General features: G+C 38.0%; 1 protein-coding gene across 2 annotated transcripts in view; it reads left to right on the top strand.

The window, feature by feature from the left end:
* LOC105499176 (translin associated factor X) overlaps window positions 1-22,285 on the top strand; it is a 38,577-nt gene extending 16,292 nt beyond the window's left edge. Inside the window, exons 5-7 of one of the 2 annotated variants that reach the window (XR_011610493.1) lie at window positions 17,004-17,131; window positions 19,281-19,445; window positions 20,300-20,432. Coding sequence is in view for 1 of the 2 variants with exons in the window: in XM_011771661.2 (XP_011769963.1) it covers window positions 17,004-17,131; window positions 20,300-20,677 (506 nt within the window). In the remaining variant the exon portion in view is untranslated. Of the gene's footprint in view, window positions 1-17,003; window positions 17,132-19,280; window positions 19,446-20,299 lie in introns of both variants that reach the window. The other variant, XM_011771661.2, reaches the window with a different exon arrangement.
* Window positions 22,286-23,690: the final 1,405 nt, after the last annotated feature.

Genomic DNA, 23,690 nt, shown 5'->3' with positions numbered 1-23,690 from the left:
AACAATATGATGCTTATGAACAGCTTGCTGCTTGTAATTGTTAAATGCTTGTTTTGGTATTACTCCAAATAGTTGTTCTTTTGACTTGAAGATAAAACAATTCTGGCAATGAACTAAAGGAGTTCTGTGCTTTTCCTCATTAAGAATAGTGCTAATGGCACGCAGAGCATTTCCCTAAGGGATACTTGTGTGAGCTCAAACTTTGAGTATCTTAATAATTGAACAACAACACAACGTCAGGTCTGTTTTCTACACATTTCTTATCAGAGTAGATTACAGATTGTCCCAAGGGGTGGTTAAACAAATGAACAAATAATTAGTTGCTTGAAATGTCACTTAAAAAAAATTTGTCCTGCCATTTTTTTTTTCCCTCTTGTTGAAAAATTAACAGTTGTGGGGGAAATGTCCTCCATTTCAGAGAAAAAATACTGTTTTTTTTCTTTAGTTTATATTACTGATAATGATAAGAATTGTCATTTTTTTGAGACATTTCGTTACACAAAAGTAAGTTTATATGCTAAATAATATTTTAATTCTTTTATCCAAGAATGTGAGTGATGGGTAAAGTGGATGTTTAGGGCCAGTTAAGATATGTTTTTAGCCACTATTCTTTATATTCACAATCTCATAGGTTTTTGCAATACCTCTAAATCATAGATATTTTTACCGCTTCACAAGTGGGGAGATTGAGGCTCACAAGTTATGCTCAGGGTCATAAGCTAGCACGTGGTAGTACCATTGGTTTCTTCCCACATGGATTTCATTTACTTCTTGACTTTACAACCTAACTCCTAGTAAAGGCTTTACTTCGCTTACCCCAAATACTGAGGTTTTCCTCATACACCCAGCACACACTGTGGCCCATTTTTTCGTAGCACTTCTCAACTTCTAACATGTAATCTCTTTATATATTTCTTCATTATCTCTCTTTCCCTTACTAGAATGTAGACTCTGTAAATCTCTACAAAGATTTCATTCCTGTTTTTCACTTTATATATCCCAGACACCTAACAAATATCCGTAAATACAAATGTTGAAAGAATGAAGAACAAAACCAATTTTAAAAGGCTTTTTTTTTCCAGCCATATGCTTTATCTGATGATTTGCTTTCATGAGTTTATAATTTTACTGTTTTTTGTTTCTTCCAAAATAAAGCATGTTTCCAGGAGCTATTTCTTAGACATAGTAGCAGGAATAGGATCAATATTAAGGTTTAGGGAAGTTCCAAAGCTATAGCAGTACAGAGAAATTAGAGGTAGGTTCAGCATGTTGGCAAAATTGTGAGTGCTCACTGGAAAAATGAACTATGATACAAATCTCTGTAAGCCTTTGGAGTAACAGTAGGAAGCGTGTAGTGGATGGAATAATATAGCTAAAAATTGAATTTGTCTGTTAATGAGTGAGATTAAGAGAGAAGTACCAGAGATGTCGGTTAGTTAGGGTAAAGCTAAGTGCAGAAGCAGATTAATAAACTGTGACGTTGCAGTGGCTTAACAAAATAGAAATTGTATCTTTCTCTCTTGAAGACCAGGCTTTATGGTGGTAGTGTGAGTGTGCTCTGCCCACTTAGTTATTCACAGATCCATGCTCTGTGGGGCTCTGCTGTTACCAGTACATGATTTCCAAGATCAGCCAGGGCATCAACATACAGCTGACAGATTGTGGAAAAGGGAGGAGTTGGGGATGGTGCCTGAGGATTTTATGCACCAGCCCTGGAAGTGACATAGAGCACTTCTGCCTACATTTTGTTGGCTAGTCACATGGCCACACCAGCTTTAAGGAAGAATGGGAAATATGGTCTCTGTGCATGCCAAGGAAAACAAAATGTTTGATGAATAGTTAATTTTTCTCTGCCTGATATGGTAATTTGATGTTCTTTTGGTGTAATAGAAAATTCAGGTATATGCCTGTTGATTGATTTAAACATTTTTTCTGTATAGATTTTTCTTTTGTTTGAAAGCATTCGTTTGTCTGTTTGAAAGTGATATTATAACTGGTGAGAAGACTTCTAGTTGTATTACCTAATTTTGTAAATAAGGTGAGCGATAGTATTGAAATTGGAATCTGACTTGTTTTATCTACTCAGACTTTCTGCTAGACTATCATCCATCCATCTCTGATAGCTAGTATCTAGTGCTTTAAACTGTTTTATCTAAAGTCAAAGGCTTTTTCTTGAAGATTCTGCATCTTGTTAAAGACTCTCATCATCCTTAATTTTACCTATACATGTAATTACATAAATTATGCATTTTGTTTTTTTTTTTTTTGAGACAGTCTCGCTCTGTTGTCCAGGCTAGAGTGCAGTGGTGCAATCTAGGCTCACTGCAACCTCCGCCTCCCGGGTTCAAGCAATTCTCTGCTTCAGCTTCCCGAGTAGCTGGGATTACAGGCACACACCACCATGCCCTGCTCATTTTTGTATTTTTAGGAGAAATGGGGTTTCACCATCTTGGCCGGGCTGGTCTTGAACTGCTGACCTTATGATCCACCCACCTTGACCTCCCAAAGTGTTGGGATTACAGGCGTGAGCCACCGCACTGAGCCAAATTACGTAATTTATGTAATTTAATTATGTGAAATAGAAACAGTTTAGGGTTGCATGTAAATGTCAGATGACTCCTTAGGCATTTTTTGGTGACTTGTTTCAATCACAATTTAGTAAGTGTATATCTCACACTGTGAGCTTTTGTGATGACTACTATGACCATGAGAAAATCTGTCTATAGGCATTTTCCGGGTTACGAAAACTCGGTTTGTAAATACTCTTTCTAGATAAATGTCTGGTACACACTACTTGGACTGTCCAAATGTATGATGGTCTTTTAGTCTAATTTCTCTTTTCATCTCTGAGCATTCCCATTCCTTTTCTGAAATCTTGTTTCAAAGGTTATTCTTTTGACCTGAGGTCTGTCTGCCAGTTGATAAGGATAGGGCTAAACAGGCAACATGGAGAAGAAGAAACAGTGTCTTACTCAGTTTTGGACGTATTGCACCAAGTCAGAGAGATCCTTATTCCTTGACATACGCTATCTTAATTTATCATGGCTTGGTAGGATACAAATAATGTTCTGCTAACATAGTTTGCTAGTACTTCTTTTTTTTTTTTTAGTCTCTCTCTCTGTCACCCAGGCTGGAGTGCAGAGGCGTGATCTGGGCTCACTGCAACCTCCATCTCCCAGGTTCAAGTGATTCTTGTGCCTCAGAGTCCCAGGTAGGTGGGATTACAGGCAAACGCCACCATGCCCAGCTAATTTTTATATTTTTAGTAGACATGGGGTTGCACCATGTTCACCAGGCTGGTCTCAAACTCCTGGCCTCAACTGATCCACCCACATTGGCCTCCCAAAGTGCTGGGATTACAGGCGTGAGCCACCGTGCCCAGCCAATTTGCTATTACTTCTTAGCAAACCAAAAAGTATTTGAGAATCGTAGTACATATTGACTTAGGATAACATTTTAAAAGAATAACATCCCCTTTTAATTGTAAGCTAATAAAAGGGAAAACAAATCGAAGGAACAAAAAGACACTATAAAATATTATCTAACAAAAATTAATGGCAGTAATTCTTATTCTTCTCATAGTTTAGTAAACAGATACACAGGGCCCTTATACCAGATACTGATATATTATTCTATATAAACCCTGCTATGTAAACAGATGCATGCACTTGACAGATGAGAAAATTGGAGCCCAGTAAAATGAGTAAACTTATCTCAGTTCACACTGCTCACAAGAGACTGAATTAGCTTTAGAACCTAGGACATCCTCACTTCAAGTCTCTGCTTTCTGTTTTGCCATTACCATATTTTATTCAGTGGGAAGCTAGAGGCAGAGAGGTGAGGCAGCTGTAGTGGTCCTTCTTGGTGTGAAATGAATAGGGCCTCATTTAGTGTTAGCAGTGGGAATAGAGAGGAACGGGCATGTTTTTAGAAGACAGTTTATTTTTAAAAAGCATAAAGAAAGGGAATAGTCTGGGGATGCCTTTAGGCTTCTGGTTTGGCCAACTGGATGAATAGGAATGTTATTAAGCGGAGAAAACAGGAAGGTGGAATGGGTTTTGGATAAAATTAATTGGAACTCTTAGGATGTACAGATTGCTGCCTAGGAGGCTGTTTGATCTGTAGGTCTAGGGAACTCAGGATACACCTGTAGTTACAGCCTTGGAGTTATGAGCTCATAAATTGTAGTTAATTTTAAAGACATGGATAAGATTGTCTAAGGAGAGTGTAGAGTGAGAATAAAACCAAAGGCTTGGAACCTTAACTAAAGAAAATACAATATAATATTTAAGGGAATAATATCCCTGAGTAATCAAGACCTGAGGATGGGATCCAGAGCTTAAGCCTTATATGACAGGACAGCTCCCTATTCCCAGATGGGCAGTTACGATGGGTATAGAGGTAGGGAATTGAGAAAATTCTTGCTCAGTCACTTCCATTTTCATGTCATGTGCTGAGAAAAGGGGATGTGGTGGGGAAATGGTATGGAATTGATGGGAGACTGGAGATTTAAGAATGACTCTGATGGCTCACGCCTGTAATCCCAGCACTTTGGGAGGCTGAGGCAGGCGGATCACGAGGTCAGGAGTTCGAGACCAGCCTGACCAACGTGGTGAAACCCCGTGTCTACTAAAAATACAAAAATTAGCCGGGCATGGTGGCGTGCATCTGAGGCAGGAGAATCACTTGAACCCAGGAGGCGGAGGTTGCAGTGAGCCAAGATTGCGCCACTGCGCTCCAGCCTGGGAGACAGAGCAAGACCCCATCCCCGCCCCCAGCCAAAAAAAAAAAAAAAAAGAATGACTCTGAGTGTAATGGGGATGGGTACTTAAACAGGAATATTTAATAGTTATTGTTAATCATTTTTGAAAGTTTACCTGAGCAGTAAATATAATCCTTTCTGTATAGCAATAGGAATGAATGAGGCAGAAAGTTAGATTAATTCATGGTTTCGGTTGTGCTCATTATTTGGCAGCAGGATGACAATGGGAGAAGTAGGAAAAGATAAGCAGCCTGATGCATTATTGTGGCCATGTTTGTTGTTAAAATAGAAATACTTCTGTGCTTGTTGGTAAGTAGTATATTGTCAACTGTGATGAGTAGTAAAATTAATAATACAAATTTCAGCGCATGTGGTTTATCTCAGAAGCCAAAGGTGCACTGAATCCAAGATACTATATTAGTTTACTAGGCCTGCCATAATAAAATACCACAGACTGGTGGCTTAAATAGAAATTTATTGTCTTGCAGTTCTGGAGGCCTAAAGTCTGAGATCAAGGTGTTGGCAAGTTTGATTTCCCCTGAGGCCTCTTTCCATGACATGCAGATGGCTGTCTTTTCCCTGGGTCTTCACATGTCCTTGTGCACACATGCACACACATCTCTGTTGTCTCTGTGTGTCCTAATCTTTCCTTATATCTCCAGTCATGTTCAATTAAGGTACACCTCAGTGGCCTCATTTTAACTTAATCACCCCTTTAAAGACCCTGTCTCTAAATACACTCACATTCTCAGGTACTAGAGGTTAGGGCTTCAACATATGCTCTGCATATTTGGGGCAGCCCAGTTCAGTCTATAACATATACTTTTTGGTTTGTGCACTGCAGCTAGAGGATGAGCTACAAATGTTACTTTGGAGTGGAGGGACTGGGGAGTTGCTTTTAAGGCCAGGGGTGGGTGGGGGTTTTGTGTTGTGCATTTGAGCTGTGGACTTCCTTTGTAAACCCCCAAGAAGAGGTGCCTTAAGGGGAAAAGCAAACAGTGTCTGATAACTCTTCTGGGAACCAGGGATATAAACAGATATTTCATGCAGACCATATTCTCTCAGGCTGCATTTATAATCTCAGGTGGGTTCAGAAGCATTGCTTTATTTGAGGCATGGCTCCCCGGTGGAAAGAGAAGTGGCTGTCTCTGCACATAAGGGAAAAAGTCTGCGGGAAGGGAGCCTTACTGATAACCATCACAGGACTGCAGGCATCCCAGCAAGTGAGAGCACAGATTTTCTTTCTTTTCTTCTTCCTTCCTTCGTTTTCCTCTTCTACTCCCTTCATCCCCCATTGGTTGGGAGGGAGAATGTGATGAGAGAGGAGCAGAGACTAAAGGAATGGTCGGGGGAATTGGAAGCTGAGAATGGGGGCAGGCCTGTGTGAATCCCCTACATTGGCAGGAACCCAGTTGCCTGATAACCGTCATTTTAATGGAGGAGGTCATAGGAAGAGTGTGATGATACTCTCCATATCAAATCATGGCTCAGACAAGGGAAGTCAAATCAAAAGCCCTTTCCAACAGCATCTACAAATTAAGAAATGATTTGAGAATTACCAGAATGATTTGAGGAATAATTGGTTACATTTTATGTCACTTGGTAAGCAGTTCTATAATAAATATAATTTAGTGTATTAAGAAAATAAAAATATATTTAAAGTTTGGGGTTTATATTTATTTATGTAGCACTTTATATTCCTGTTCAAATACCTGGAATATGACTCCAAGGGACAAAGTAGTTGAAAGTGCAGATGAGTTATTTAAATGACTATTATAAGAATTAAGCAAGATAGGAAGAGAATGTGGTCCTTTGGTATTAGGACAGTCAATTTTAGAAGATCCCCAGATTGGTATTAACTTTTCTAGTCTGTGAGGTCTCCTTATAAGAGATAAGACTTGCTTAGTGAGGTGAAGTAGAAAGATATAGACTTTGCCATCAGACAGACCTGGGCTTTTATGTTTTAATATTCCATAGCTCTGTAATCTTGGAACAAAGCGTACAACCTATTTGAATTTCAGCTTTCTTTCTTTAGCATGAGAACATTAATAGCTACCTCCTGGATTTTTTGGAAATTAAATAAAATACATTTATGGAAAGCATTTCTTACTTTGACATATAACCATTAACAAATATTTGTTCCTAACTCTTCTTGAATTTAGCAAAATTAATCTGTAATATTGTACTAAATTTTAACATTTATTTTCATTTTGGATAAAAACTCAGTGGCACCAATTTGCTCAATACCCGTTCTTCAGTGCTAATGTAAAAACCCTGCTTAGGGCTGGAAGTGGTAGCTCATACCTGTAATCCCAGCACTTTGGGAGGTCATGGTGGGAGGATCACTTGCGACCAGACTGTGCAACTTAGCAAAATCCTGTCACTACAAAAAAGTAAAAAAAATAAAAAAGCCATTAGCTAGGCATACTTGCTTGCTCTGCAGTCCTAGTTACTGGGGAGGCTAAGGCATGAGGATCGCTTGAGCCAAGGAGTTTGAAGCTGCAGTGAGCCACAATTGTGTCACTGCACTCCAGCCTGTGTGACAGAGCAAGACCATGTCTCTTTTTAAAAAAAGACCCATTCCGGGCACGGTGGCCCACACCTGTAATCCCAGCACTTTGGGAGGCCGAGGTGGGCGAATCACCTGAGGTCGTGAGTTCGAGACAAGCATAGACAACATGGTGAAACTCTGTCTACAAAAATTATCTGGCCGGGCGCGGTGGCTCACGCCTGTAATCCCAGCACTTTGGGAGGCCGAGGCGGGCGGATCACAAGGTCAGGAGATCGAGACCACGGTGAAACCCCGTCTCTACTAAAAATACAAAAAATTAGCCGGGCGCGGTTGTGGGCGCCTGTAGTCCCAGCTACTCGGGAGGCTGAGGCAGGAGAATGGCGTGAACCCGGGAGGCGGAGCTTGCAGTGAGCCGAGATCGCGCCACTGCACTCCAGCCTGGGCGACAGAGCGAGACTCCGTCTCAAAAAAAAAAAAAAAAAAAAAAATTATCTGGGTGCAGCAGCAGGCACTTGTAATCCCAGCTACTCAGGAGGCTGAGGCAGGAGAATCACTTGAACCCAGGTGGCGGAGGTTGCAGTGAGCCGAGGTCGTGCCACTGCGCTCCAGCCTGGGCAACAGAGCCAGATTGTCTGAAACAAAACAAAACAAACCCTACTCAGACAAAATTCAAATTAGTGGAATTCTATTTAGAGTTTACTGTTGGTAGTATAAGCACACATACTTTACAAAGCTGAGGCATATAGATATATTTATTTTCAATGTACACTTCGTGTATTTGAAAGTAGATTTTTAGCAGAGTGGCCTGTGAATCCATTATAAATCTGATTTCATTTTAACATTTCAGTGATTGATTTGGTGATGTTAACTTGTTTTAAAAATTCATGTGGTACTCAGAGAAATAGTTCTAAGTGCAACTTTTAAAAATTGAGACATTACATACCACATAACTACCCCTTTTAAATTGAATAATTCAGTTGTTTTTACTATTTTCACAAGGTTATGTACTTATCACTGTCTAATACCAGAACATTTTCATCACACTCAAAAGAAACCTCTTACCTATTAGCAGTCATTCCCCATTCCCCCTTCTAATACCAGGGTTAGCCCCCGGTCACCACTAATCTACTTTCTGTCTCTATGAATTTGTCTATTCTGGATATCTCATATAAACTGAATCAAACCATATATGGCCTCTTGTGTCTGGTTTCTTTGAGCATGTTTTCTGAGTTCAGCTATGTCATAGCATGTATCTGTATTTCATTCCTTTTTAGTAACTGAGTTTGAGTCTGTTTTATGGATATACCGTATTTTGTTAATCTGTCATCAGTTGGTGGACTTTTGGGTTGTTTCCACTTTTTGGCCTTTGTGAATAATAACTGCTGTTAGTATTTGCCTACAAGTCTTTGTGTGAATATATGCTTTCAGCTCCTTTGGGTGTATATACCTAGGAGCAGAATTGCCAGATCATATGTTAAACAATTTCTGAAAAAGCATTAAAAACCAAGAAACAAAATTGAGACATGTGAGGTTCAAATTTATAGTGAAACCTGTGTCGTATCTGTTGGCCTTTATATATAGTTTTTGGTGGAGAGTTGAACTGGATGCATATTGTTTAAATATTAAAGGAATATGTAAAAATAATCAGAAGCCTTTAACTGGGTTTCCCTGTTACATGTTCTAATAGGAGAACAAGGGAAAAAATAACAATTTACATAAAAACAACATACAGACTTCTCTCTTACTGGCAGCTGGTTCTGTAAATAATTCTAATTGGATTTTATCCAAGGCAAAGACAGAAGGGGAAGGCATTGTTTGATGGAATACGGCAGTACGTTGAAAATTTTCACCTTGGGGATTATTCACTGAAAATAGCGGATGTCCTTTTTATCAGGTTGAAACATAACTTGTTTAAACATCCTCTTACCTACATGTGACCAAAAATGCTTTTCAGTGTTTTGGGCCAGATGTCCTTGAACTTTCTCGACGTTATAGCATGAAACCTAATTTCTTTCTTTTTTAATTTTTATTTTTTGAGACGGAGTTTTGCTCTTGTTGCCCAGGCTGGAGTGCAATGGCGAGAGTTCACCACAACCTCCGCCTCCCGGTTTCAAGCGATTCTCCTGCCTCAGTCTCCCAAGTAGCTGGGATTACAGGCACGCGCCACAGCGCCTGGCTAATTTTGTATTTTTAGTAGAGACGGGGTTTCTCTGTGTTGGTCAGGCTGGTCTCAAACTCCCGACCTCAGGTGATCCACCCGCCTTGGCCTCCCAAAGTGCTGGGATTACAGGTGTGAGCCACCACGCCCGGCCCATGAAACCTAATTTCTATGGAGCAAAAATGGCCACCTCATCTCGGAAGTAACTTTTGTTAACACATTTCAAGGACAACTTATATAATGACTAGATGTACTTGAAATAATGACTAGATATGCTTGAAAATTAAATATCTGACACCTACCCACGTTTAATAGAGATTGACACCAAAGATAAAGTTTGAGGACTCTTATTCCATATTCTGTCTTTTCCGTATTAAAAAATAAATCAAGACCTCAGATTCTGCTCTTCATCAGTTTGAACTCTGATCTTGTTAGAAAGTATTATAAATTAAGTACAACTGAATAATTGAATACCTAATTTTAAAATAGTTTTGTTTGTTGAGGCACTTACAGTTTCATAGACTTTGGTGAGGAGAAACAGATTATTAGAAGGAATTTATGGAAAACAGTTGAGTCTCTTGTACATATGAGTTTCTATCTTTGGGAGAGGGCCAAGGAGCAAAGTCGTCTGGGCATTGTCCCCACCCTCAGAGTTCTAGGGTGCAAAATAGGTGATCAGACAGCTGTTTGTAATCTAAAACTGACAAACATTTAATTGAAGTATAAGTTTTATATTGTGAGAATGAAGAGACAAGTGCCACCTTGATTAGGGTATATTAAAACATTTAAACTATTGTTGTAGGTAGAGAAAGATGTGAGAGAAGGCTTCACAGTCAACAGAATGGCATGGAATCATGAAAGTATATAGTGTGTTTGGAAGACTACAGAATAAGGTTAAGCAAAACATGGAGAAAAGCTGAACCAGGAATTTAGTGGGGAAAAATGTTGAGAAAAATGGGTATGTTTTATATGGAGATGACTGTAAAGAAGTAGGTAAGGTGGGAAGGGTGTGAGCTTTTGAATTCTAGAAACTCACTATTTACTGTGTGACTTGGCTGAATTTCTTAACTTCTCTGTGCCTCAATTTGTTCATTAAGGATAGTAATACAGTCACACAATAGTGAGCATTAGTGAGCATTAAATAGATGGATGTAAAGTTCCAGATCCATACTCTTACATGTAGTAGACATTCAAGACTTAGTAAATTATTATTTTATTTTTAAAAAGTTTTGTTGAGGGCTTCTGGGTGATACCCGTAAATAATTGAAAGCAGGAACTTGAACAGGTATGAATAGTCATGTTTACAGCAGCATTACTCACAAAAGCCAAAAGGTGGAAGTGACTCAATAGTCTATCTATAGATGAGTGAATAAACAAAATGTGATATATGCATACAACAGAATATTATTCAGCCTTAAACAGGAAGGAAATTCTGACATATGTTACAACGTGGATGAAGCTTGAAGACATTATGCAAAGTGAAATAAGCCAATCACAAAAGGGCAAATACCATATTTGTTACTTACATGAGGTACCTAGACTAGTCAAAATCGTAGAGACCAGAAAGTAGAATGGTGGTTGGCAGGAGCTGAGGGGAGGAAGGATGGGGAGTTAGATTAAGAAATGCTCGGTCCAGAGTTTCATTTTGGAAAGATTGATAAAAGAATTCTGGAGATGAATGGTAATAATGGTTGTACATTATGAATGTATTTAATACCACTACACTGTACACTTAAAAATGGCTAAGCTAGTAAATGTTATGTTTATTTTACCACAATAAAAAAACCAGAGAAAAAATAAAATGAAACTGCTAATTTTTAAAAAAATCAAACGAATTCTGACCACTTCAGCTCTTTAAGCAAGATGCCATAATTCATTTTCTTGGGAACAAATATTGCCTGCTGTATTGCAGTATTTGGCTTACAGAGATGATCGGAGTAAAAGCATGTCTTAGAGTTTGCTCCTGCTCAAGGAAAGACTGAAATTCCTGTTTTCCTAGGTTCTCTGTGATAATTAAGAATATTGTCCCAGGGTAGATGTCCATTTGTTGAATACAGTCCTTAAGGAGTTTTTGGACATGCAAGAGTAGAAATGGAGCTAAGTTGAGGGGAGGGACCAAAGAGCCTTGGATAAGAAAAGAGGAATAATTTTAAATTTCGTAGTTCCACAACGGAAGAGGGGAAAGAAAAACAATGGGCAATCAAAAAGCAAAGTAGTATTTTTAAAACTACTGCTTCTGAATGAATGTTATTGAACTAAGATGACAATTACGGAGACAGTTATATGGTAAAATATGCATTTGTCAATGGAAAAAAAAGTTTGTTCACCTTCATTAGTTGTAAAAAGTTGTTTTGTCCATGAGTCAATTCAAAGCATGGAAAATGGTTTTAGTGAATTTATTTTTAAAAATAATTTGTAATTAGTAAAATCAACTAGGTACAACTAAATTCCAGGCCTGGGCCTCTGTTGTAAAAGTACTAGATGCCATGATCTCTATGGTACTTTAAAATTTGGAATATTTTGAACTATTCTTCCAGTGAAATATGAAAAAAAAAAAGTACTTTAATGAAATTAAACTATATGGCAGCCAAACAGAAATGCTACTTGCTTCTGTAACAAGGCACTGCTGAATGATACAGAATATTGGTGGTATGTTGTTGCTAAAGTGTTTGTGGTCTTATCAACAGCTACATATGAAATAATACTAAAAATAACAAATAGGATAAACAGTGTTACATTGGGCGGGGTGGGGAGAATGACAGCCCCCTTCCCATGTAATGCTGTTTATCCCGTTTGTTGAATTTAGTATTATTCAAGGCTCAGGAAAATATTGTGTACTGCCTTCAACGGACACCGTCTTAGTTTTTATACTGTTTCCCTCCCTACCTATTGCCATGTGTAAGACAAGCACCTTGCCAGTTGTGTTTGATTCTGACATTTAAAGCAGTGCTATTTTTTGCTCAACATACATACAGTCATATGTTTATGTACCCATCTTGGAAATGTAAGCCTTTGTGAGTTATGACTTAACTATAGCGTGAATTGAGGCTGATAGTGTAAGTGGGGGTGAAATTAAGCAGGGTCTTATAAGCTACTTTAATGGTTTTGCCCTGTATTCTGGGCGCCATGGGAAGCTATTTGGGCTTTAAACTGGGGAATGATGTGGTCATCATTACATATTAAAAAGGTAAACAGTCTGCAGTGTGAGAACGGATGAGAAGAGGTCAAGAATAGATGGGGAGAGACCAGGACATGCTTAGAATTGGCAAAACTGAGAGAACCAGGTTTGGAAGGAAGATAGTTCATTGTTGGAAGTATTGATTTTGAGGTATCTTTGATAAGGGTGTCAGATATTCATTTGGATATGTGTGCCTGTAGGCCAGAGATGTGAAGTTTAAGGACAGCAAGGTTACTTGAAACCAAGTATAGATGAACTGGAGGGAGCCTAGGACTACTAGAGGCAGAGACTTAAGAAGACGTGGCTAGAGAGATAGAAAAGTGGGAAATCAGGAGATGATGCTGTCAAAGGAATCAAAGGAAAACTTGTTTAAAGAGGGGAAGTGGCCCAAAATGCTGAATGCTCCTGAGATTAAGATGGAAAAAATATCCATTAGTCTTATTTATTATGGTCATCTTAGCAAGAACTATTTTGGTTTAGAGGTGTACCCAAGCTAGACTGAAGTAGGTTGAGAAGTGTGAGATGAAGCTATTGAGGAAATGATATAGCCAGCTACTTCAAGAAACTTAGCTCTGAGGAGGAGGAGAGAGATGGAGCAATAGTTGAGAGGAAAGATAGGGTCTATGGATAGGACAGATCTGAGTATGTTTCAGTATTTCTATAAGCATTCAGTATAGAACATAAAGTGGGAACACCTAGTACGTTAAAGGGAAAATTCATCTGAGGCTCCCAGCTGGTACTGAATCTTGATCCTGAACCTAATACAGTGACTGGCTACAGAAAATGGAACACCTTCTATAGGTAATAGGGCTGAAGAAGTAATACCATTATTTATTTTCCTAATTCCCTATTGTATTCATCAGGGTCTACACAGGAAACAGAAATTAGACAGTAATATGAACAGGGAAAGTTAAATACAACATACAGACTTATTAACTGTATAGGGGATTATAAAAGAGAACTCTAAAGAGTACTGGAATCTCAGATAGAGTGAGCAGCCTCTACCCCTAGGGCAGAGGCAGAGCACCCAAGGAAGTAAATTTGGCAGAACCCCACCCTCACCCTTCACAGGATGAGGTCCAGACCATGCTGGAGAGTGTGGGCATGGCCCATCAGATGGCAGAGACTTTTGCTGAGCTGTTGTGCTGATGAACCTCTGGGAAGCTGTCCATGGGAAGTGCCATGGAAAGGAATTCCCTGCCCAAGGAGGCGGTTTACTGGAAAGGCATTCTCTGGAGTACAAAAGAAGCTGTCCCCAGGCAGGTACTACCTGCTGCTGGCCACCTTGAAATGCTGGCTGCCCCACACTCAGAGGGCTGTGAAGAGGGGCACAGCAGAACCAGGCAGAGAGCTCTTTCCTTTACAGTTCTTTGAGCACCTAGCACCCTGTACCAACAACGCTTAATATATTGCCAGCTGGCATAGGAGACATGCTTTAAGCATCTACCTCTTTTTCCTGAAATAATGGAAGTAAGAGACAAAAACTGACAAGTGATACACCTATTACTGGTCTTCTAACTTTAAAAAATTTTTTTGTTACAATGACAAACATCCTTGTATGTAAATCTTTGTGCATGTCTTCTTGTTTAGCTCGTAAGAGGCTAGCCACATTAGAGCATAGAGATGTGATTATTAATCTTTACGTTTTGCTGTTTGCTTTTGTGTGCGTGAAGTATCTTTAGAAGGAAATAACAGCGATTTTCTTTGAGGGGGGAACTGGATGGTGTCACCTATTCATAAAACTAATAATTCAAAAAATTAAACATTTAATAAAAATATTTTAAATTATAAATATAAATGACATCCTCTCTTTTGTTAAACTTAATCTTGTTAATGTTTAATTGCTCAGAACATTATAGTTTGTTAAACAAATTATCCCTTCTGACCTATATTTGGGCATCATTTACAGCTCAGAATGAGTCGGGATATTTTCATTTAGTTAAGTTTACTCTTAGTGCTACCAAAACCAGGGTCACCCATTTTCCCTGGTATCCTTGACCTTTGCCTGGTGTTTGATGTGATGATACCATAGCTATTAGCCTCCCCAACACTGTTGCCGGCAGACCCGAAGTGTAGTGTCAGGTGGGGGAGATTTGTAAGTAGCAGGACTCTGTCATAAAAAATGTTAGAGAACTTAAGTATTATGATCCTGTTAAGTTCTGAGTTTTCTTTGCATAATCAGAAATGTATTCTCTTGCTGTTTTTACAACAAACCCTTAAAAAGACAAAGTTTCTTAAGCTAACAATAATTATAATTAAGAAATGCTTTTTCCATGTATCACCTTTTAGATTAAGACATAATAAAATAATATTGAAAATTGTGGCTATAGAATGTAGTTGTCTTAAAACACTTGGAAAAGTATAGTACTGTAGACATGTAACAAAATTGCACGTGTGGCCTTTACATTTATATAAAAAATTTTAAAACTATACTTACATTTTGATCTTTACCAAAATTTACTTTTCAAGAGTTGTTTCTATCTTGTACAAAACTGTATTACATAGCTCTTTTTTGTTTAAACTACCAAAGCAGAAAGGAGTTACCTAGTCTTAGATCCATTTTGAACTATTAAGAGATAAACAGTATTTTGACATTTTTACCTACATTACTTAAAGTGATTTTGCCTATTAAAACTTTAAGAAAGATGCAAATGATTCTGTTTTTTAAAAATAATTTATTTATTTATTTATTTTTGAGACGGAGTCTTGCTCTGCCGCCCAGTCTGGAGGGCAGTGGCGCTATCTTGGCTCACTGTAAGCTCCGCCTCCCGGGTTCACGCCATTCTCCTGCCTCAGCCTCCCGAATAGCTGGGACTACAGGTGCCTGCCACCATGCCCAGCTAATTTTTTTGTATTTTTAGTAGAGACGGGGTTTCACCATGTTAGCCAGGATGGTCTCGATGTCCTGACCTCGTGATCCATACGCCTCAGTCTCCCAAAGTGCTGGGATTACAGGCATGAGCTATCATGCCTGGCCCAAATGATTCTTAATTTTGTGTCTCATTTGTTTGAATCATTGCTTCATTAACCAGCAAAATACAACAAAAATCAATTTGTATAATTTTTATTAAAGTCTATCAAAATTTATGGAATAGGCTTTTCTTTTTTTTTTTTTTTTGAGACAAAGTCTCGCTCTTGTACCCCAGGCTGGAGTGCAGTGGCGCGATCTTGGCTCACTGCAAGCTCCGGCTCCCAGGTTCAAGCGATTCTCCTGCCTCAGCCTCCCAAGTAGCTGTAGCTGGGATTACAGACTCCTGCCACCACATCCGGCTAATTTTTTGTGTGTTTTTAGTAGACGAGGTTTCGCCATGTTGGCCAGGATGGTCTCGAACTCCTGACCTCAGGTGATCCACCCACCTCAGCCTCCCAAAGTTCTGGAATTATAGTCGTGAGCCAACCGCGCCCAGCAAGAATAGGCTTTTCTTAAATCCTTATTACTTAAACTCTTAAAATTTTTTTTTTCTGGCTGGGCACAGTAGCTCACGCCTGTAATCCCAGCACTTTGGGAGGCCTGAGGTGGGCGAATCACCTGAGGTCAGGAGTTCAAGACCAGCCTGGCCCACATCGTGAAACCTCGTTTCTACGAAAAATACAAAAATTAGCCAAGCGTAGGGGTGGGCACCTGTAATCCCAGCTACTCTCTGGAGGCTGAAGCAGGAGAATTGCTTGAACCCGGGAGGCGGAGGTTGCAGTCAGCCAAGATCGTGCCAGCCTGGGCAACAAGAGCAAAACTCTGTCTCCAAAAAAAAAAAAAAAAACCCTAAAAATCTTTGATATTTCTCTCTGTAGGATAAAGTAGAATTTTAAGACTAATGACTTATGATGTAGAAAGAAGAAACTGAATACATTTATATATGAGCTGTCACAGGAATGTTTGCTTTGTTCAGTGGCAGTTCCCACCATCTGTGCCATTCTTTTTTTTTTTTTTTTTTTTTGAGATGAAGTTTTGCTCGCATTGCCCAGACTGGAGTGCAATGGCATTATCTCAGCTCACTGCAGCCTGCAGCCTTCGCCTCCCAGGTTCAAGTGATTCTCCTGCCTCAGCCTCCCTAGTACTGAGATTACAGGTGCCCGCCACCACACCTAGCTAATTTTTGTATTTTTAGTAGAGATGGGGTTTTGCTATGTTGGTCAGGTTGGTCTCGAACTCCTGACCTGAAGTGATCCACCCACCTTGGCCTTTCAAAGTGCTGGGATTACAGGCGTGAGCCACCGCACCCGGCCTCCATGCCATTCTTTCTATTGCAAGTATCTAGTCTAGTAGTGGCATTATAGTAGGCATCCATTAAGCTTTTTTTTTGAGCTAGATGATGATCAATTTGAAGTTTTTTATTATGACATTCTTACTAATTAAGTGCTTATTCTTAGTTAATTTTCTTTGTCGTGTTTTCAGGACTACAGGAATATGTGGAAGCTGTCTCTTTTCAACACTTCATCAAAACACGATCATTAATTAGTATGGATGAAATTAATAAACAATTGATATTTACGACTGACGACAATGGGAAAGAAAATAAAACTGTGAGAATTTAAAGTTTATTTCACATTTATGATATAATTTATGTAACAGTATGATGATTCTAGTAGGATTTATTGGCTTATGCTAAGACTGAGATGGGAATGTTCTTTCTAAAGTGTGGTTTTGTAGAGTCTCAACTAGGAAATGGTCTTTTTAAATATTTCAGTTAGTGGATAGAACAAGAACAACTCTGGGCATATTGGGAAAGTAATGCTCTTTACCTAAAGCGTTATGGAGTGCTTACTGTAAGTCCTCTTTTGGTTTTACTCTCTATTTTTCACCTGCCCTTTGTAAGCACTATCTTATTTAATCTTTGTATTAACCGTATGTGGTAAGCATTATTACTCTCATTTTACACAGAAAGAAACAGGCTTTTAGAGAGGTTAGGTAACTTACCAGAAGCCACACAACTAAAAAGTGTAGCAGAGCTAAGATTTGAAGTTAGGTTTGGAATCCAAGCCTGTGCCCTTGTCTGCTCTCCCAGCACTTCTCACAGTGTGCTACAGGGATCCCTTGCATCAGGTACCTACCTCAAAGGGTTGTTTTAAAGGATTTGACCTAAAGGTTATTAATTAGGCAATATACAGCAGCACCTGACACGTAATATACATTGTATATAGCACCTGACACGGGAGTGCTCAGTAGTTTGCTGTTATAAAGTAGTTTTTATATAGTGAGAGCTGTTAATCATTTACTCAATAATGCTTGTATCTGAAATTTATGTAGCTTTTCTGAGTTAAGAAAAAAAACTTTGCAGTTTGACTTTTAAACAAATACTATTTTTTTCCTTCTGGGTTTCAAGATATAACATTCAGGCAATAAGGTAAGCTGTATTGACTATTTGATACTTTCAGAGATACCAGTACACTTAAAGATCAAATTAAATAAAATTTTTAAATTTTCATATTTTTTATCTTTTTAAAATCACTTTTAAAAACACCATATATTCAGGATAGGTAGGCAGGAGATGGAAGACACTGTAGAAATAATATTTTCTTGAATATCAGCTAAAATATTAAAACAAATGAGACTAATTTGGCATGACAGGTATAACTTACTTTAAGGAAGCCATGTATTAACTTTTTAAATTATATAAAGTGTATTAAGGAGGAAGTTTATTTTGAGAAGTAACATTTCTTCATATTTTTTATTCGTATAGTGTAGACTGAATTACACAAAGAAGTAAAGCAGGCCTATTTGACCCTGCTTCTCACATAATATTAGGGAAGTTTCCACACTTTCCTTTCAAGTTCTCTCTGTTTCAAAATGAAAATATTGGGGAAAAGGCCAGAAAATTGAGAGTCAGAGTACTGTTTTCAGGACTTAGGTACTAGATTATTTTAAGATTATGGGGCTATAATGTTCATACACACGTTTCAAATTAAGACTATGTTCATAAATAAGTTTTAGTGCTAAAGATGCGTGGTGCTGAAAATTCTGGGAATTTGATTGGGAAAGGTATTTTGCTCTTACTTGCCTGTTGAGAATATTGTCAAAACTATGTAATCTTTATTTAAAAAACTTTTTGTGAAAAAATTTCAAATGTGCAGAAAAATAGATTGGAAACAATAGTGCCACTAACTAGCTATCATATTCCCATAGCTCAACATCATATTCCCATAGCTCAACATCATATTACCTGTGATGTTTCTCTGGCCTGATTTCTTATGCTAAACGATGAGGACGTTGCACCAGATGGTCTCTGCAGAGTTCAGTGTTAGGAGTCATATATTAGATACATAGCAAAGAGTGATCTTAAGAAAGCTATCTCCCTCTTCTCAGCTTACATTTATGTAACTTCCTTTAAACTTGAATCAAAAGAATTATTAGTTCCTCAAATGCACAATTCTTACCTGCACACCTTTGTAGTTCCCACTACCTAAAATGTCCTTTGATGTAACTGAAACTTCAACTACCCTTTTATACATACAGTCTTTTAATAGCAATTTAGGCATTGTCTCTGCCAGAAAGAATTCAATAGAGGGAAATTGATGTAGAGAGAGATTTCATGATGATAGTAATCATGATAGCAGCTAGCATTTGTTGAATATTTACTTTGTGTTGGGCATTATGCCAAGAACTTGGTAAATGTTATCTCATTTAATCCTTAAAATAAACCTCTGAGGTAGGTACTGTTATCCCATTTTACAGATGAGGAAACTGAGGTTTAGAGAGATGAAATAACTTGCCCAAGGGCATACACCTTATGAAGCAAGGTCCTGGAAGAGGTGGGAGGAGATGGGTCAAGGTCATTTGGAAGAGTTAACCTCAAACAAGAGGAGGGACAACTCATCATCTGAGACTGGAGGATAGAAGGTAAAGATGGCTGTGGATATAAATATTTTTTTTTTTGGTAGGGATGAAGGCAGTTGCGAGAAATTGTGCTAGGTAAGCTGGCAAATGAGACCAGGTCAGTGAAGTTGCGCAAGCTTGTCTACTGAAAGTGAAGAGGTTTGGGATTTGAGTAGAGCACTGAGGGTGAAAGGTTTGAAATCGTGTTTGAAGAGGCTGGAGAGAGAACCATCTAATGATAAGTAAAAGGATTGGAGAGTAATTTGTAGTGGTAAAAACTCTGCAGTTGTGATTACCATTTTTTAACTTGGTGAGTGGTACTCAGCCACCTGAATGAAGGACTAATGAGTAGATTTTAGTGTTGATTGAGGATTCTGTTTTTGCTGGGTAGGTGCAGTAGAAAATACAGCAGTCTAAGGGAATTGAGGATGCAGTGAGAGAATAATAAATTGTGATGGTCAGTGCTGAGTAGGGAAAGACAAGAGGCCAGAAAAAGACTGAGCAACTTAGAAAAACATTAATGGATCACAAACTTGGAGGGCCGTATGATTTTCCATTTAAGTAAGTAATTGTCCTGCAATAAAGTTATTAAGCCTTGTTTAAGAATATTTTTATTTTGTACGTCAAGTGGAGTTGGAAATAGTTGGTTTCATAATGATACATTTCAAAAGCATCTTGAAGGCATATGGTTCAATTCACTACCCAGGGCACAGATTCCTCCTGTAACATCCCAAATGGTTATTAAGCAAAATAGATTTATTTTATTTAGAAAAAATTAGTATGACTGATTTGCTATTGATTTTGTACTTCTATAATAAATGTGATACATGCTATATTCATTCTTTTTCACAGTCTTTTGTTTTTTTTTTTTAAACCAGCCTTCTTCTGATACACAGGATGAGCAGTTTGGTACTTGGAGACTGAGAGTCACACCTGTCGATTACCTTCTGGGAGTGGCTGACTTAACTGGAGAATTGATGCGGATGTGTATTAACAGTGTGGGGAATGGGGACATTGACACCCCCTTTGAAGTGAGCCAGTTTTTACGTCAGGTTTATGATGGGTTTTCATTCATTGGCAACACTGGACCTTACGAGGTCTCTAAGAAGCTGTATACCTTGAAACAAAGTTTGGCCAAAGTGGAGAATGCTTGTTATGCCTTGAAAGTCAGAGGGTCAGAAATTCCAAAACATATGTTGGCAGATGTGTTTTCAGTTAAAACAGAAATGATAGATCAAGAAGAGGGTATTTCTTAGAATAACATTACTCAGTTACTAATTCTTTTGAGAACTCCTAAGAGACCAATTTGTAAGACTTATTTAGTATTTCATTTAACTTTATTGTGGCTTTTACATAGAAACATATTCAGTTGTACTTGTTTTAAATTGTATACAAGCTGTACATAAAATTAGCGAAATGAATCATTTCTTATATCTTATTCATGAAAGTTTGCATACAGATGTTTGCATATATGCCTTTTTGAATTTTTGCTGGTTAACCTTTATCATTTATCTTTGTAATGTGAACCTGTTTCACAGTGCACTTTTTGCCATAACCTATCTTAATTTACTTTTTCTGAAGTTTGGAGTGATAATTTTTAGTGGAAGCAATTTGTAATTTAAGTTGGTGATTTTATTATATATAGAAAAGATTTTTTAGTTAAACTTCTGGAATTGAGCTTCCTATTTAAATTTCTTGTTAATATTGTGCCAAGCCTCAAAAATAGGTTTATTCCATGGAACAAGAATTAAAAATGAATAAGCTATCAATATATAATTTAAATACAAGTTTAGGCTGGGCGTGGTGGCTCACGCCTATAATCCCAGCACTTTGGGAGGCCAAGGCAGGCAGATCACAAGGTCAGGATTTCGCGACCAGCCTGACCAACATGGTGAAACCCCGTCTCTACTAAAAATACAAAAATTAGCTGGGCGTGGTGGCATGTGCCTGTAATCCCAGCTACTTGGCAGGCTGAGGCAGGAGAATCGCTTGAACCCAGTAGGCAGAGGTTGCAGTGAGCCGAAATTGTGCCACTGCACTCCAACCTGGGCAACAGAGCAAGACTCCATCCAAAAAAAAAAAAAAAAGTACAAGTTTATAAAGTATTATAGTGAAAAATTCACATTCTGTCTGATTTTAGGCCATTTAAAATTTATACAAAACAACCTTCCATAAAAATTTGACAGGTGCCAGATGTTACTTTCTCCATTTATTTTTTTGTTTTTTATCACAGAAGGTCTGATAGAGAATTGGAGCTGAATTATAATATTTTTGTTGGTAAAGTTAAGTTGAATTATATGCTTGTACATACAATGGAAATGCTTTTAGTAGTGATTATTTAGCAATTTTTGTTTTTGTTATATTAGGCATGTTTGGAGGCTTTCCTATTCTAGCATTTAAATTTAAATTTTATTAAAATTAAATAATTTAAATCTAGCATTTAAATTTAAATAATTTAAGTCTAGCATTTACATTTAAATAATTATAATGAAGTTTTGAAATACTAAGTTAATCCAGACCTTTAGTTGTCCCGTGGTGTTAATAAAGTTGCCAAAGAAAATGTATTATGAACAATTCAGCAATAAGACAATTGTCAACACAGTTGAGAATAACAATGGTAATCATTAGTAATATTTAGAATTGGAATTTGCCTACTGAAATTAGTTATAGATGATTACTTGTGATGTGAAATTGACTTGAGCATGACAACCAGACATTTTCAGTTGGTTTTGTAAGTTTTGAGAATCTAGATACTGGGTTTTATTTTTTGAAAAATTAGCTCTGTTTGTAAGGGCTGATTCCTTGAAAATGTAATTTTCCAGAAAAACACCTAAAGAAAATAAAACATGGACATGCCTAGTAAATTCTGTTTGTTTGTGTTAGTGATGGTGGCTTTTTTGGTTTCCCAACTCACCTGTAGTCAGCTCACTACAGGATGGGAGACGATCTAAACATACTCCAAGTGTCTCACTTTAAAATGCTTACTATGATGGCACTGTGTGTGGTAATGGTTTTCATCTTTAATACAAATATTTATTAGAATATCTATTCTAAGATATACTGCCGAAAGTCCCATCACATATTTTTTGTTCCTTCTGCCACTTGAAGTGAAATTTATAATGTTAAAAGTCCAATAATAATGGATGGCTAAATGTTTTACAGATGGTTAAAATGGAAGTCTTTTGAATAAAATATTACAATATAGCAATTAAGCTTATTGTCTGATGATATTGAGAAATACTTAATAAAACTGTTGTAGAATTTTTGGTTAAAACAAGAAACCTAATGTAGAATAGCTAAATATTGGGGATTCTTTCTTTAAAGGCTAGAGGTAGGGATGGTTTCTAACCTGGTTGACTCAGTTGCTCAGTGACTTCATCAGGGACCCAGAATTCTTTCTTCCTGCCCTCTGTCGTTATGCTCTCCTCAAATGAACTCCATTATTGATTGCAGGGTAGTTGCTGTATTTCCAGGCATCATGAAGACTTGACACTGTTTAACATGAGAGGGTAGAGACTTCTTGTGCATTTAAGAGAGAGAAAATCTTTTCCATAAGCTCTCAGGGAAGACATCTCTTCACATTTCATTGACCGGATTGGATAACATTTACGTTGCTCTAAACCAGTCCTTGGAAAAGGAGTCTATAATAATAATACACCAGTGGATTTTTCCTAGGGGAGAAAGGCAGACGTGATAAACTGATTCAGGGCTTTGCTATTAGAGGAGAAGGGGACTTTGGGTAGGCAGTCAGCTCACTGCAGGTGAGTTGGTGCCGTTGCTACTGATATATCTCCACAGTTCGCATCACACTAATACTGTGGGTGTTACGCCAACTGTGAGTGTCTCACTTTTAAAATGCTTTCTATGATGGCATCGTGTGGTAACATTTTTCACCTATAATAGAAAAAGAAACTGGTTCTAGGTCATATGGTAAGTTGCTGACAAAATTCTGAAAGAATATTGGGATATTTCTTTCTTAAATAATTTCTGGCACGTATTACATCAGTGAAATTTTTTTTTTTTTTAGACTGAATCGCTCTCTATTGCCCAGGCTGGAGTGCAGTGGTGTGATCTCGGCTCACTGCAACCTCCACTTACTTCCTGGGTTCAAGCGATTTTCCTTCCTCAGCCTCCTGAGTAGCTGGGATTACAAGCACGTGCCACCATGCCCGGCTAATTTTCTATTTTTAGTAAGATGGGGTTTTCATCATGTTGGCCAGGTTGTTCTCAAACCCCTGACCTCAAGTGATCCTCCCACTTCAGCCTCCC

Source organism: Macaca nemestrina, chromosome 1 (genome assembly GCF_043159975.1).
Source record: "Macaca nemestrina isolate mMacNem1 chromosome 1, mMacNem.hap1, whole genome shotgun sequence".
NCBI classification, from domain to species: Eukaryota; Metazoa; Chordata; class Mammalia; order Primates; family Cercopithecidae; genus Macaca; species Macaca nemestrina.
This window is presented reverse-complemented; position numbering and strand designations above follow the sequence as displayed.